Below are 17,013 nucleotides of genomic sequence, written 5' to 3' on the forward strand. Positions count from 1 at the left end.
GCAGGTTCTGCTCATGAGTTTGGTTAGATACAATTACAATATACTGCTACTTAGCCCTTATGGCACATAGCTTCCAAAGTGCTTTGCCGACATTAATCTTCACAACAGCTCTGTGAGATGGGAGCGTTGTGGGGAGACAGAGGCATAGAGAGGATGTGAATCAGCGAAGTTGCAGAGGGAGTTGGTGTCAGAGTTAACTTTGGAAATCAGGAGCTTCTTGCTGCCAGTTCTGTGTTCGGATCACACTTTTCTCCAGAATAGCAAAAGTTACCAAACGTACCAGCTCCCCGCATTTACGCGGCACTGCAGTCTCAAACAGACTTCCGAAGCCACTGTGAGCTTCATAACACTTATCCTTCAACTAGCGTATTTGCCTCTGGCTTTTGACACCAGTTTCCTATAAGCTGCCCTCAGCAGAAAGCTAAAATGCAATCTTTTATTACAGTGCTGGAGGATGAAGAGGTCTTGCTCGCTGAAGATACACTCAGCAACCACACTGATCTGGCAGATAACGAGCCTGTGACAAACGAGGTCCGCAAGCAGTTCCTTAGGTAGGCCTGATGTCCTCTTGTGAATGAAGCCCTCAGCTGGGCTGAAGCACCTTTTTAAGGAGCCCGTCTTTAACACGAGCAGCTAATTAATGTTGCTCTCCAGTCTGACCCACTGTACTCTGCATCTTTCAGCATAGACTTTAGTTTCGTCTTTGTATTAAAGCCTCCTGTGTCCTTTTAATTTAAAATTATAACATATAGCACAGGAGACAAAACCTGTACTCCTATGAACCCGTTAATGAGAAGTGTATTAATATGAGCAATGATGTGCTGCCATGAATAGTTACACACACAGCTTCAACCTGCTGCCGATTAGATTAATAATATGCCTTTGCAATAGCACCTTTCATCTGAGTATCTCGGAACTCTTTAAAAGCATTAATGAATGGAGCTTTGTTCGCTCCATTTTACATGTGTGGAAACAGAAGAAGAGAGAGATTAGGCACCTAAGTTTCAAAATGTTGGCCTTAAAATTAGGCACCTAAATATGCCACCTGATTTTCAGACGTGCTGAGCACTTGCAACTTCCATCGACTTCGATAGGAACTGTCTTCTCAACGCCTCTGAAAATCAGACCATGTAAGTAGGTGTCTAACTATGGATTTATGTGTCTGACCTTGGGCCCCCCATGTATACACCTGTGACTTGCCCTCAAGTCTCAGAGGGAGTCAGGGGCAGAGCTGGGAGCTGCGCCCCAGTCCTGTGTTTGAACCGCTATGCTATGCCTCCTCTCCGCTAATAAATCCATCGTTTCGACTAGGCAAATTAGTGTGATCTCTTCAGAGGGAGAATGTCCCAAGAAGATGTCCACGAGAAGACGAGTGTGTGAAAAGAAGTCTGCAGAGCCGCCTCAACCACAAAAAATTCTCACTGATAAGCTCATTCAGGCAGAAACCAGCGAAACAGGAACGGTAGGGGGTTGTCGGTTTTTTTCCCTGATTTTTCTCCAATTATAAAAAGTCACTTTTTATTACATATATAAAAAGCTATTCTATTAAATGTTTCATTTAACATATAGAGATATTGGCATTGCAAAAGCCAAACAGACTATAGTATTTGTCCTACTGGAGTAGGCTGCTCCTGCTTTAAATCTAGGGTCCTTCCAGCAACTTCTGCACCTGGCCTGTGCTATATATTTAGGAGAGAGAATTTCTTCCTGGTCCTGCTGTGAGCATCAGATGTCCTGAAGCATGATGTTTGATCACTCCATCGTCACACGGCACAGGTCTAAACGTTGTTTGTTTCAAAGTGATCAAATCCCTTTTTAAATCCAGCTGTAGGATTTGATTCTCACCACCTGCAGCAGCAAATTCTATGGGCCAACGGCATGCCATGTGAATACATGTTTATTTTAATTTAAATTTTAGCGTTGGTTACCATTTGAGAGAGATTTTTGTTACACGCAAATGTTGAGACAAGTACGTATTGCAGCCTGTGTGTTACATTGGACTGGGATCTGCCTTGTAAGAGTAACTGTGATATATTGAAGGATGACAGATTAAATTGGGGGTGGAGGGGACTGAGAAGACTGAGCACAGGAAAGAAAGAAAATATAATGAAAATAACCAGGGAGTTTGTGTCACCAAAGAGTGGTCTTAGATTGTCACACAACTGAGCAACAGTGAGAGTATTTTCTACACATTAAATGTTGTAGATGCTCAGTGTCACAGACATCAGGGGAGCTGTTGGTTAAGCATTATTTGTTGGTGGTGTCGATTTTCTTTATGAGCTTTTGAAAAGCACCTAAATCAATGGGATTTGTGCATCTAATAATCTCCCCTTTATATTCTTTTAGAGATTTCATTGGGGCCCCTCTGTCCCTTCCCACAGTAATGACTTTTTGAGCCAGAGTTGTTAACTTGGAGATAGAAGTTTTACCCTGTTACTTTGCTTCACACGTTTCTTTTGTTCAAGTGCCTCTGTGTGATTTTTTTCCCCTCGAACTTTTGGCCAAGACTTTCAAAAGTGACTCATGAATGTTGGGTGCCCCAAGCTGAGATGTGGTAAAGAGACCTGATTTTTTCGAAGGGTGGACTGCTCAGCCCTTTCTGTAAATCACCCCAAATCACTACTCACTCCTGAAAATCTCGACCTTTGCCTTCTACAGCCCTCAGCTCTGCTCCGCTACCTTTCACCCTATATCTTTAAACATTGTAATAAAATACAGATAGTTGGAAAAGAGAAAAGAAACCTGAATATTTCACAGCAATCACCATTGACTCTCAGTAGAGATGCAACAGAACTACCTGTTTTAAAGCTGCGACCCGGATGTTGAGCTCAGTCAGATAAATTTCACTCCCTGCACTACAATATGTTAGTATTTTTGACAATTTCCAGTTTACTGGGCCGTCTACTGGAGAGATTTCCCTCTGGTCACTCTTGTTATTTCTGTGAACTCCAGACAGCAATTGAATGTACTTTGTAAATATATTGTGCTTTACACATTTACAGGTAAAGCTGACAGTGTTCTGGCAGTACATGAAGGCTGTTGGCCTCGTGACTTCTTTAGTTATATGCTTCCTGTATGCCTGTCAAAATGCTGCTGCGATTGGGGCCAATGTATGGCTTAGTGACTGGACCAATGAACCTGTCATAAACGGCACTCAGCATAACACAAGCATGCGAGTCGGAGTATATGCTGCTCTGGGACTCTTGCAAGGTAAGAGCATTTCTCCAATTAATACAGTTAAAATATTTAGATGCACCCTTGCTGAGCAAAGAGGGGCATACTGGGGAAGGCATAACAATAGCCACGGGGGGCTCTGAGCTTCTAAAGCCTGAGCAAAGGCAGTAGAACACCACAAAACTGGTAAAATTTGTCCGAATCAACACTTCAAAGACTGCATGGTGGAAGTGAAGGAAGGATTGAGAAGGCTGGAGAATGATGGAAACTGAGACGGAGGGGAGAAGGGAACGGGGCTGAGAAGTAGAGGAGGGTGTGAATTCCTGGATGGTAGAGGTGATGCAGAGGTCAGGATTGAGGCGCACTGTGTGGAGGACTTGTAGAAGAGTGAGGGAGACTATATTTATAGACAATAAGAGTTGGCTGTCTGGATCCTGCAGACCTTACTCCTGTAAGTAATCTCACTGAAGTCAATGGTTAAATCACCCGTGACCAGCATGTACTGGGACTAATGTGATTGAAGGCTGTAGGGCCCTGATGTAGTAATGAGGAAAGTCTGCTGGCACAATAAAAACTGTTGGATCAGTAAAAGTCAAAAGCTGCATCTTGTGAACAGCGTATTCACAAACCTCTGCAAATTTCTTCTTCGTATAACAGGCCTGCTAGTGCTGATCTCTTCCTTCACCCTGGCGATGGGTGGCATCAACGCAGCCCGAACACTCCATGCTGCGCTGCTGGAGAACAAGTTTCACACCCCACAGTCTTTCTTCGACACAACTCCCACAGGCCGAATCATCAACCGCTTCTCTAAGGACATATATGTGATTGATGAAGTGATACCACCCACCATCCTGATGTTCCTAGGAACCTTCTTCACCTCTGTGTCAACTATGCTTGTAATCATATCGAGCACTCCGCTCTTCGCTGTGGTTATAATACCTCTAGCAATTATATATTTCTTTGTACAGGTAACTATGTCTGACTGCCAACCTGATGATCATTATGGTGCTGTTCCTACTCTTTAGTTTAGAGCACTTAATTTAGGAGCTTGGAACATATTATCTCTGCACTGATATTACTAGTAATAGCCTCCCCAGGGCAGTGGTAGGAGACGCGTCTTTTTAAATCTTTTGTTTAGCTTATAAAAAAGATCAGGAGATAACTTGATTATGGTGTTATAAGTACCTTCATGGGGAGAAAATACCAGGCATTAAAGGGCTAATCTAGTGGGAAAAGGCATAAGAAGAATCAATGGCTGGAATTTGAAACAAGACAAATTCAAGTTGGAAATAAGGCACAAATTTTTAATGGTTTGAGTGATTAACCGCTGCAATGAACTGTCGAGGCAGGTGTTGGGTTTTGTTCTTTTGATGTCTTCAGATCAGGACTGGATGTATTTCTGAAAGATATGATTTAGTCTAACATAAATGATTGAAGAAGAGCTCTGGGTAAGCTTGAAAGCTTCTCTCTTTCAGCCACAGAAGCTGGTCCAATACCAAATATTACCTCACCACCTTGTCTCTAATATCCTAGGACCAACATGGCTACAGCAATACTGCATACAAATGATTGGGCTTCTTTACAGGGGTAACGGGGTGAAATTCTCTGGCCTGTGTTATACAGGAGGTCAGGCTAGATGGTCACAATGGTCCCTTCTAGCCTTAGGATGTATGAATGAGCCATGGAGACTGAATTCCCTTCTGACTCCTACATGCAGGGCCTCTAAGTCATGCAAAAAGTCACGCTCGGTGGGCTCTGGGGCAGGCCTGCATTGCCATTGTGTATGCTGTATCTGTGGGTACAATTCTGAATCTTTTGGTAGGTTCACAACTTTTTGGCAGTGAGATGCCATTTTCCTTGATTACATGTGGAGGCAAATAGGGCCCGATCCAAAGGCTACTGAAGCCAATGGAAAACCCTCAGAGTGTGGTCTTGTCACTATCATTTAAGTAGCCGTGGTTAATCACTATTGTTCTTTACTGTTAGCGTTAACGTCTGGACTGTTTCAGATATTTTCTTTGTTCGCATAAATTACTAATATTTCTTTTGTGTGTTTGTGTTTAATAATGGCAGCGGTTCTATGTGGCTACCTCTCGCCAGTTAAAGCGCCTGGAATCTGTTAGCAGATCCCCCATATATTCCCATTTTTCGGAAACAATCACAGGGGCCAGTGTCATCCGAGCCTATGGGAGAGAAAATTCCTTTGTATGCCTGAGTGACTTGAAAGTGGATGAAAATCAGAAAAGTTATTTTCCTAGCATTGTTTCCAACAGGTAAAACCAGCACAAAATTTTATATGTCATTCTTGCTGAAGCAAGCATATCTTTCCGTAATCCTTCAAGTGATCATTTACCCCTGTGTTTGCTTATTTAACAGGTGGCTAGGTGTTCGAATTGAATTAATAGGAAACTTTGTTGTCCTGTTTGCTGCCCTCTTTGCTGTGTTAGGTAAAAATAGCTTGAATGCTGGCCTGGTAGGACTGTCGGTATCCTACGCATTACAGGTGTGTATAATTTTGTTGCGGGATGTTGCAGAATATTAACTCATACAGGGCACTGTTATATGACCGACGTTTAATAAGCACTCAGAAAAGACAGAATTAATAGGGTAAATAGTGCTGTTCAGGGTTATAATAGTAATACCTTACATACACATATTCAGTACTTAAAACGTGCCCAAATGCATACAGTATATAGGACTTGCTTCCCCCACCAGTGAAATGTGGTCACCTTTAAGATGGACTACAGTTGTTCTTTAATAGCCCACAGGAACATTGCACAATGGTTTAAGACAGGAAGGGAAGAAAATTATCTTATTCAGATGAAGGTCCATAGGGAGTTTAGGTAGGCAGGATATACTGTATTTCCCGAACTTCCTAATGAGTATCCAGGCTCTCCTGCTAAAACTTTACATGCCTGTTTCTGCGACTGCATTTTCCCAGCATGCTCTTCAGGCTACATTCAGGCTCTTCAGGGGATGGGCTATTTCTGGATCACTGGATTTTCTTTTTGGTACTGTTTAAGGAGACCTGCACATTCCTTGTCCAGACATGGTGTCCCTGTCTGCCTTTCTGTAGTTTCACTGTAGCCTTGGGCAAGTGATCACTATAGGTACGGTAATCCTTATTTGGATGAGAATGCTGGCTGTGGATGAAATTTCAAGGACCCTGCAGATGGCTGTTAGAGGGCAGTCCCAGCAGAAGTGACCCAACTGAGATCCGGGGAGTAGCCCTGGTTCCAGCAGGCAGAGTGAAAAGTTGCTGGTTGCTTAAGGCCATGAAGAAGGTGTAATTTGTTGTGGGAGGCCCAATTTGCAAGGTCTATTTTATTTTGATGAGATTCTCTGTAGGTCCATCTGGTATGGTGGTTATTAAAGTTTCCGTCATAGATGGAAGGATGCTGGAGTGATGGTAGAGGAGGAGCAGGCATAAAACTCACCAGATACATGGCAGTAGAAGGTCTCTCCAAATAGTGTTGCCATACACCTGACCAACATCACTAAAACAGGCCAAAGACAAAATATTCAAAGTGTAAATCAAAAAAGAGTGGCATCAATACAGGCAATCTCCACAGCTCAAACCCAAGATGAAAACTTCCAGCCATTCTCGAGGGAAGAAATAGAAAAGCACTGAAATCAATTAAAATAGGAAAAGCCTGCAGCTTTGACAGTGATATCACCAGAACTACTACAACATCTTGGGAAAATAAGTCAGCGCTGGTTGTCCATCTTCATCTGCGTCACACTTTTCAAGAGAAGAAGAAAACTGGAGCTGTCTTTTTTGATCTTACAGCAGCTTATGACACCATCTGGCACATTGGTCTGCTGTATAAGATGTCAGGAGTTCTTCCTAGATGAGTTGTCATGGCAACTGAGCAGATGGCTCTGAGGCAGACATTTTTAGCTGGCTCTGGGCCACAAAACCAGCATCTGGAGATTCCAGAAAAACGGACTCCTGCCAAGCTTAGTACTGGCACCAACTGTATTTAATGTATTCACCGGTGACCACCATCTCTGGGCAGCTCAGGGACACTGACTGTATCTGCTTGGCCTCAAGGGTCCGTGACTTCCAAAAGGTTGAAGAGAACCTGAACAGTGATGTGACTGCCATAGGTGACTATTGCAAGAAATGGAGACTGAAACCAAGTACATCAAAGACCGTATCAACATGTTTTCATGTACACCATGCTCCAAGCCAACTTGAGCTTAACATCAATCTAAAGCCACTATACGTAGGGTCACCCTAGATCATCCACTGACCTACAAATACCACCTCACAAATGTCATTTAAAAAAAGATCAAGAGCAGAAACTGTCTCCTGAACAAACTTCTGGGGTTCTCCTGGGAAGTCAGTAGGCAAAGACTGCATAATTTGGGACTTGTTCTCTGCTACTCAGTTTGAAAATACTGTGTCCCAGTTTGAATAAACTCGGCCCATCGTAGCCTAGTGGACATGCAGCTTAATCATATCATAAGAGTTATCAGAAGCATATTGAAGCCAACAAAACTCGTTACCAGTCCTAGTCAATATTCCTCCACCTAATATATGATGTCAGAATGCAGCCAACAATCTGATCACCAAGATACAGCAAATTCCAAACTTGCCACTGTTCAGGGATATATGGGATGTGCCCCACCGCTGACTACGTAGCAGAAATCCTCTCTGGGCAGTGCTGCATGTTCTCCATCCAGCTGATAATATCTTCAGCTCACTGAGGCAGACAGAGAGAGCCTCTGCCCCTACCAGGAACTCCCACATTCTCACCAGGCCAGATGAACCCACCTTTGGAGCCAGTTTCAAGTGTGGTTCCTTGTGCTCAGCCCAACTTTGCTTGAGGCATCCAGGACAGCCCACTGGGGATCTTTGGTGCGGTGGAGGGTGTAGCACACATGCTGAATGGTTGTTTTTTTGTATAGGGCTCCCTGGAGGTCTTTCCAGGCTGAACACTGCTGACTCAGAGGCCACTTATTGACTCAGGACAATTTAATTGTTCCCTTCTGCCCCTCTTTAATCCCCCATCACCACCACCCACACTGTACTTCCCAATTTGGGCAGGATACCAGGCTTAATGCCCCTGCTCTTGCTATAGGATCTATAGTCACCATGAGTGGTCAGGATTTTTAGGCCTCATCTGCAAACTAATACTGCTGGAGCACTGGTTCAATACTGATTCAGAAGAAAGGGGGCCACTTACTGAATCACCAGCTCAGATATGATGGAATTACAGCTCTAGGTACCAGTTGGATCTTAAACACCCTGAATTTATATATACCAATAATTACTGCTTGTCTCTATCTATTTTAGGTACTTATGTAGTTCCTATTACTGTAGTATCTGAGTGCCGCAGTCTTTAATGTATTTATCCTCACAGTACCCCATAAAGCAGGGCAGTGCTATTGTCCCTGTTTTCAAGATGGGAAACTGAGGCACAGAGAAGCAAAATGACTCATCTAAGGTCACACAAGGAGTCGGTGGGAGAGCAGAGAACTGACCCCAGGCCTCCCAAGTCCCAGGCTAACACCCTGACCACTGCACCAGCCTTACTCTCCAATAAATACTTATCCCTTGTAATCTTTCGTCTCTTAATTTATATTTCATTGAATGTTTTCCTTGAAAATAAGAGGAGAGCAGAAAAAAAGACAATTGAACAAAAAAGTAAAGGGAAAGAAAGGATGGTGGGGGCACGGAGACAGCCATCTTGGTTTCCATCTTCTGGGGATCAGTCAAAGATTTCTAAAAAAATTAGACCAAATCTTTTTTTCTTTAAAAAGGGACAATCCAGATGCTAAGACTGTCAGGGAAAGGCCTTCAAGAACCTGCCGATAATTGTAGTTTACAAGACGTCTCCATTCTGATTGCCTCATAACAATTGCAGTAGGTTAGACGTTCGCGTACAAGGCTCCTCAAAATGCTGCAGATTTAACTAGCAAAGTCAAAGCAAAATGGTGATCTGTAGGTTTGACCCTACTGCTTGATAACATAGTCCATCCTGGTCACTTCCAGTGGAAGACTGTCCAAGATCAGTATACTGCTCTGTAATTACTACTTGCATTATGATACCACTTAGAGCTCCCAGTTAAGGTCAGGGCCCCGTTGTGCTAGGCATTATACATATGCACAGTAAAGGCCAGTCCTTACCCCCAAAAGCTTGCAGTCTAAATACGTAGACAGACAATAGGAGGGAGAAATGAAGTAGTATTCCCATGTTAGGGATAGGGATCTGAGGGACAGAGAGACTAAGGGTGGAATCTACAAAGCAACTGAGGCTTCTAACTTCTGTTTAGCCTCCTAAATTCTATTGATTTCAGTTGAAATTAGGAGCCTAAATAGAAGTTGGGAACTAAAGTAACTTTGTGGATTCCACCATAAGAAATGATTTAACCAAGGTCACAGAGCAAGGCTATGGCAGAGGTGGAAATTCCAAGTCCCATAATTCCTCTCTGTAAACTTCTTGCCCTGTGGTCTTTATTATTCTTAACACAAAGCTAATTATGTATATTGTAGTTCAAGATGTAGCTGTAGAAACAATATATAACAAAGAGAAATATTAGAAACAGCATTTTATAAAGCATACTTTGCTATTCTCCAAGGGGTAATATTTTACTCTTTATATTGTCCAGGTGACAATGTCTCTGAATTGGATGGTGCGGATGACTTCGGACCTAGAATCCAACATTGTGGCTGTCGAGAGGGTGAAAGAGTATTCAGAAACTGAGACTGAGGTCAGCTCCTGAACTGTTCGCAATCAACATGTTTATTCTCAGAAATCCATAATTTCCATTTGTTTCTTTCAACACTTAGACAGAGGAGGACCCTGCTCTGAGGACCTGACAGCGTAACCTAGACAAATATGATGTTCTAGACACTAGTTTGGGTTTGTCTGTACTACTCAGTTTTACTGTCTTTAACAGGTTGTAACATAGTTGATGCTAAACATGAGCCCAAATTCTCTGCAGTTGTAAGTGGGAGAAATTCCACGGAAGTCAGTGGAACATTTTTCATCAACAGAAAACTTGGCCCACAGTCCGTGTCTACATATAGAATCATAGAATATCAGGGTTGGAAAGGACCTCTTAATCACCTTAGCCGGTTCTCCTGTCTCCCATGTTTTTGTTCAGAAGCACACCTCAGTCCTCTGCCCCCGATGCTTGCAGCTGAAGCATTATGAGATTGCTTCCCAGCTTTTCTCAACACACACTGCCATAAACACAGTTGTGCAGCTTGGTAGATAGACAGTTATGCCTGGAAATAGGCTGCTCTGTGAACGTTTGGGACTTGATTAGTTGTAATTCAGAGGAATGTAAGGATTAGGGTATACAGGATGAGAGAAGGGCTTGAAGGTGAGGTGCTTGAACTTGATATGGTAGCAGAGAGGAGGAAGCCAGACAAGATACACAAGAGCAACAGAGGGTCCTGTGGCACCTTTGAGACTAACAGAAGTATTGGGAGCATAAGCTTTCGTGGGTAAGAACCTCACTTCTTCAGATGCATCTTCAGAACCTCACTTCTTCAGATGCACTTCTCTTGCATCTGAAGAAGTGAGGTTCTTACCCACGAAAGCTTATGCTCCCAATACTTCTGTTAGCCTCAAAGGTGCCACAGGACCCTCTGTTGCTTTTTACAGATTCAGACTAACACGGCTACCCCTCTGATACAAGATACACAAAAGTGCATTATGGACCAGATCCTCATCTTAGGTAAAATGGCACAGCTCTGAAATCAGCGGATTTACACTGACTTACACCAGCTGAGGATCTGGTCCTATATGTTGAGATATTTCTGCAGTCATAAACTATAAGAACCAGTCTGGATGCAAGTGAAGGAATCTGTTTTTCTGGCTTATTATTCCACCATATCAAATAATAAGCAGACAGAAGTGAATTAGTCTCCTGGTGAGATTTTTAGTAACCCTAAAAGTTTAATGTTTTAAATCGCAGCCTGCAGCTTTTAAAACCTTAAGGGAATAATTTCTAGCTACTGTTCTCCTTTAGGCTCCCTGGATAATTGAAGACAAGAGGCCACCGGAAGACTGGCCAACACAGGGGGAGGTGGAGTTTGTTGATTACTCAGTAAGATATAGGAAAGGCATGGATCTGGTGCTGAAAGGCCTCAGCCTCAGAGTGAAAGGTGGAGAAAAGGTATAGTACAGCCATTTATCATATGTGACTCTGTTGCCGATGTTACACATGAGATTTGCAATAACAAAAGTGGATGGGCTGGATCCTCAGCTAGGCTAAATGGGCCCAGCTCCATTGAGGTCTATGTCCATTTACACCAACTGATAATCTGGCCTGATGCGTTCACAATGCCTTAGAAACATCCTGAGAAGTTGCTACAACCACTGTCTCTGCTGAGATACAGTGTGTGTGAGTGAATGAGGGATAATCCATTCCTGAATAAAGAGAGATTCCAGTCAGTTCCTGTGTCTGACAACTCTTGGCGTGGGTGGAGGTGTTCCTGTTGGCCCAAATGCCTCCCTTCTTCTTACCCAAGCATCCAGCAAAGGCTTTATCTTGTGGGCTTTGCTCCTTCTCAGTATATTTGAAAGTGCTGGACCTTGCATGACGTTCCCCAACGAGCCTATTTTGTTTCTCCTGGGAGATTCCCCCAGTTAGGAAGCTATGGTTAAAAAGAGGGAGAATAGCCCTAGAGCTGCGCATCCAGAATGGGAGCCACCTTCTAAATGTGAGACTATGTATTTTGCATAATCACATCATCAAATTCATACATTATGTACCTATTTATAGTTGATATTGCTCAAATTCTGGGAATAATTTGAGACACAATTGACAGAAGGACCATTAGGGAGTGAGGAAGATCACAGTAAGGTTCTAGTCTCCCTTCTTAACATCAGATCTTGTATAATTGCTCCTTCAGTAAAGCTAATACCCCATTTATAAATGTGCTTTGTTCCTAATTCTCCAATGTGTGTTTTAGATTGGAATTGTTGGAAGAACTGGAGCTGGGAAGTCCTCCATGACTCTCTGCCTCTTTAGGATTTTGGAAGCTGTAAAGGGAGAAATTAAAATAGATGGTGTGAGAATTTCAGAGATTGGTCTTCACGACCTACGATCCAAGATAACAATTATTCCTCAGGTAAGTCAGTGCCTCTCTGTGTGTCTCATAGTAAAGGGTCTTAATTCTAGTAACTTAGCAAACAGCAAATTACCATGTAATATATCCACAAAATCAGTAATTGATATTTACATATGTGTACACATCTACGGTAGAAACAAGTTGTTTTTACATGACTCTGTTTTATAACACTCCCAGTTGAGGATGCTTCAGATGTAAATTGAAAGTCAAGGTAAAGGATTTAATCCAGCTGTGAAAGAGGACCATAGTGTAGATAACTGTTCGCTATTGGACTTCGCAAAAGTAAACAAGGCAATTAGTTCTAACCTCACCCCATGATTGGGGTTCATAAGCTCAGCAGAAAGAACAGAGGAAGGATAAGTTAGTAGCCCTAATTATGTCTCATTTAATTTGACCCTTCTAATAGTTACATTGTTTTAAAGTTTACACATTATATTAATTATTGGGGGTGACTTATTTTTTGTATAGTTTAAATGTTTTATTGGATTTTTACAGACTATAATATAGCAGGGAAAAATGTCGTACTTGCAAAGGCATGTCCTAAAGTCTTTAAGTGTCAGAAATAGCAGTTCCATGTGTGGGCCTCACCCTCCAAACACTTTCTTGCATGAGTTTCTTGACTCAGAAGAGAAGTCCTATTGGACTCACTTAATAGCACAGCTCCCATGAATAAAGTTACCCGTGTGGAATGGGTGCTATGCTTTGTTGTTAGGAAATGAATATTGTTCTGGAATTCAAGGAATCCTCATCAGGCCTATGGAGCTATGCTATAGCCCAGGGATAGGCAACCTATGGCACGCGTGCCGAAGGCAGCACACGAGCTGATTTTCAGTGGCACTCACACTGCCCGGGTCCTGGCCACTGGTCCGGGTGGCTCTGCATTTTAATTTAATTTTAAATGAAGCTTCTTAAACATTTTAAAACCTTATTTACTTTACATAGAACAATAGTTTAGTTATATATTATAGACTTATAGAAAGAGACCTTCTAAAAATGTTAAAATGTATTACTGCCACGCAAAACCTTAAATTAGAGTGAATAAATGAAGACTCGGCACATCACTTCTGAAAGGTTGCTGACCCCTGCTATAGCCTTTGAAAGTCAATATCCTTTTCTAAGGTGAGTGTTGGTGAGCATGAAAATATGATCATCATTATTTAACATTCATATTGTGGTAACCTCTAAAGGTCACAACCAGGTCAGGGCCCCGTTGCACAAGACACTGTACAAATATACAATAAATGTCAGTTCCTGCCCCAAAGAGCTTACAATTTAGAGGTGAGCAAATAATTGATATTTTCAGTTCAGTTGCCAACCTGAAAAATCCACATATACCCCCCAAAACCTCCTGTTTCGGGTCCACCCAAAGTGACCGTTTTTTGTGGGGGTGCGGGGAGGCTTTTCTCACTGAAAGGAAAAACAAAACCAAATAAAAAAAATTCCGGTTACACAAAATGTTTCACTTGACCAAAAACTAAACATTTTGCTTCATCTTTAGGTGTTTTTTACCCTTTTAATTTTTTGGGAGGTGGGGGGCATTGTTTTTAGTTACATGTAGCTAAATTTCATAACAAAACATTTCAAAACAAAATGTCAGAACATTTTATTTCTAAAATGTCAAAATAAAAAAAAAAAAAGTCTAAATGTTTCAAAGAACTTTTTTTCCTGCTGAAACTATTTGCCAGCTTCCACCCAAATTCATGAACAGTTCTGAACATCCCAAAACGGCATTTTTTGGCAAATAAACTGTTAGCTGAAAAAAATTCACCCTGCTCTATTTATAATATGTTGTTGCTAAGCTGGGACCTTGTATTTCAATGTAATTTAGTGTTTCTGTGGCACACAGATAGGATAATAATAAACTAACATACCCTTTGCTATGAGAGCACAAATGTTGATGCTTATTTTGATGTTTGGCTTATTGTGGCCAAATCCATAACAGATTATATTTAAAATGTTCTTAGAGCTCAAACTGAAGCTTGCTAGGCCTTTGGGATGTGGTTCAGGGCCTACTGAAATCAGTGACAATACAGCCATTGATTTCAATGGGTTTGGATCAGGCTTCAATGTCCTAAGACCACGGCTGCTTATACTAATCATAACTTCTTCACTGCTACCTTGTCATCTCTCCATTAGTTTTATCCACCTATTGTCTCTCATCATATGATAGATTGTAAGACCTTTGGGGTAGGAATTTGTTGTTTGTTCCAGGCCTAGCATAAAGGGGCCCTGATCCTAGATGGAGGCCTGTAGGTGCTACCACAATGTCGCTGCTAATGAACGGGGCTATCCTAAAGCAGATCATTGAACTGTTATCACTTGTGTATGTAAAACATTTAAAGTTCTTGTCTAAAGAAAGTGGGTTATTTATACAGGACCCTGTTCTTTTTTCTGGAACGCTGAAAATGAATTTGGATCCATTTAATAAATATTCCGAGGATGAAATATGGAAAGCTCTTGAGTTGTCACACTTGAAGAGGTTTGTCAGCAGTAAGCCCAATACGCTGGAGTACGAATGCTCAGAAGGGGGAGAAAATCTCAGGTAACGAATGTCCTGAGACACCATTGGGGTTTTGGTGTCATAAGGAATATCAATTCTCTGCTCCAGGCTCTACTGAGCCCCTCACTCAGAATGTGCTGAACAGGGATGCTTTTCTAAGTCAGGGCCTTATCGTCAAGGGCTCTGTTCAATTAAAATGTACAAAAGAGAACTCAGTAATGTACAAATACAACCTGTGAAGATAAAACATTGGCTCATGATGATGAACTGTTGCTGCCAATGACTAAATGGATGGTGAAGACTCCACTCCCTTATATACCCCAAAGGTATTGTGTCCGGGATAAGGTTGAGACCCACTGGTGAGGCATGTGGGGGAAGTTTGTGCTGCCCTTACTATACCTGTTTCCTGGATAAATAAGAGATGCCAACCTAGCTCCTTTTATAAGGACTCAATTCACTGTAAAAAAAAAAAACCTCACAACTCTAAAACGTTCTTCTAATTTTGCCAGTCTGCTATTTTGCTAATGCTGGACTTGATGAAAGTGCCTCTGGAGATGTACAAATAGAATAGCAACTACAGTATGATGAGACGTCCACTTCTTCAATCCACGCTAGGCCCTTTGCATAACAAGCCTTTGCTAGCTATAGTCATTCAGAGCCATGACGGAAATGATGCTCATTACTATTTGTAGTATGGTATTTGGTAAGTAAACGTGTTTTAGAGCTGGTTGAATAATGCTGTTTATTCATCAAATAATTTATCTGATGAATTTTCTCTCTTATTTTTCACTTTTTGTATTAGCTGTACAGGTAGTTGAATAATATTGGACAAATACATTATTTGTCTAATAACTTTATCCTGTCAGCAACCAGCTCTAACATGCATATTAAAGAGCCTGTCTGTGAAAAACCTTGTGTCTTTGCTTTCAGTGTCGGTCAAAGGCAGCTTGTCTGTTTGGCAAGAGCCCTCCTTCGCAAAACAAGAATCCTAGTCCTGGATGAAGCCACTGCAGCTATCGACCTCGAGACAGATGATCTCATTCAGATGACAATAAGAACTCAGTTTGAAGATTGCACTGTACTGACAATAGCACATCGACTGAACACAATAATGGATTATACAAGGTAACTTAAAAGCAGAGCGATTAATGGTAAATATATGGAATGAACATCATAATTCTGAAAAAAAAAAAAATTTGTTACTTTTCTGATCACCCTTCAGAAATTTTTGACAAATCTAAGAGAGAGCTTTTAATCAATGCCTCTTTGAAATCCATAAGAAAGTCATAAAGTCTTCTGACCTGTATCAAGAATACATATTTCTGAACACCAATATCGGCTTTCCCTTGGAATTTGTAGAGAGATTAGTGATTTGAAGGCCAGAAGGGACCATTGTGATCATCTAGTCTGACCTTGTATAATATAGGCCATAGGACTTCCCTGAATTAATTCCTGCTTGAAATCCAATAGCTGTGGTTGACCTAGAGCAGATCTTTTAGAAAAACATTGAATTTTGATTTAAAAAATTCAAGTGATGGAGAATCCACAACCCTTGGTAAGTTGTTCCAGTGCGGGGTTAATTACTCTTACTGTTAAAAAATTGTGTCTTATTTCTATTCTTAACTTGTCTAGCTTCAGCTTCCAGCTATTGGATTATGTTATACTTTTCTCTGCTAAAGTGAAGAGCCCTCTATTATCAAATTACTATTCCCCATGTAGGTACTTGTAGACTGTGATCAAATCACTTCTCTTTGGTAAGCTAGATAGATTGAGCTCCTTGAGTGTCTAGCTATAAGATATGTTTTCTGATCCTTTAATCATTCTCATGGTTCTTCTCTGAACCCTCTCCAGTTTTTCAACATCCTTCTTGAAATGGGATACCATAACTGGACACAGTATTCCATTAACGCTTGTACCAGTGACAAATACAGAGAGAATATAACCTCCTTACTCCTACTGAACATTCCTGTTTATACAGCCAAAGATTGCATTAGTTCTTTTAGCCACAATGTCACACTGAGAGCGCATGTCTAGTTGATTATCCACCATCATCTCTAAGTCCTTTTTGAGACTCTGCTTCCCATGATAAAGTCCTCCATCCTACATTCTTTGTTGACCTTATATTTGGCCACACATTGTTTGCTTGCAACTCTTACCAAGTGATCCAGATCGCTCTGTACCAGTGACCTGTCCTCTTCATTATTTACCACTCCCTGAATCTTTGTATCATTGGCAAACTTGTTCA

At 41.6% G+C, this 17,013-nt stretch overlaps 1 protein-coding gene across 24 annotated transcripts in view; it reads left to right on the forward strand.

Annotated features, from left to right (window-relative positions):
- The window catches only part of LOC101943672 (ATP-binding cassette sub-family C member 3), a 373,691-nt gene that overhangs the window by 353,566 nt on the left and 3,112 nt on the right, over positions 1-17,013 (forward strand). For 21 of the 24 annotated variants that reach the window (XM_065562788.1, XM_065562799.1, XM_065562802.1 and 18 more), the window contains 11 exons: positions 446-551; positions 1,312-1,462; positions 3,003-3,210; positions 3,832-4,142; positions 5,248-5,447; positions 5,551-5,677; positions 9,793-9,894; positions 11,164-11,310; positions 12,110-12,268; positions 14,644-14,810; positions 15,699-15,893. In XM_065562788.1, coding sequence (XP_065418860.1) covers positions 446-551; positions 1,312-1,462; positions 3,003-3,210; positions 3,832-4,142; positions 5,248-5,447; positions 5,551-5,677; positions 9,793-9,894; positions 11,164-11,310; positions 12,110-12,268; positions 14,644-14,810; positions 15,699-15,893 — 1,873 coding nt within the window. Of the gene's footprint in view, positions 1-445; positions 552-1,311; positions 1,463-3,002; positions 3,211-3,831; positions 4,143-5,247; positions 5,448-5,550; positions 5,678-9,792; positions 9,895-11,163; positions 11,311-12,109; positions 12,269-14,643; positions 14,811-15,698; positions 15,894-17,013 lie in introns of those variants that run through there. The other 3 variants (XR_010591762.1, XR_010591761.1, XR_010591763.1) reach the window with 3 other exon arrangements.

Source organism: Chrysemys picta, chromosome 12, assembly GCF_011386835.1.
Source record: "Chrysemys picta bellii isolate R12L10 chromosome 12, ASM1138683v2, whole genome shotgun sequence".
Taxonomy (NCBI): Eukaryota; Metazoa; Chordata; order Testudines; family Emydidae; genus Chrysemys; species Chrysemys picta.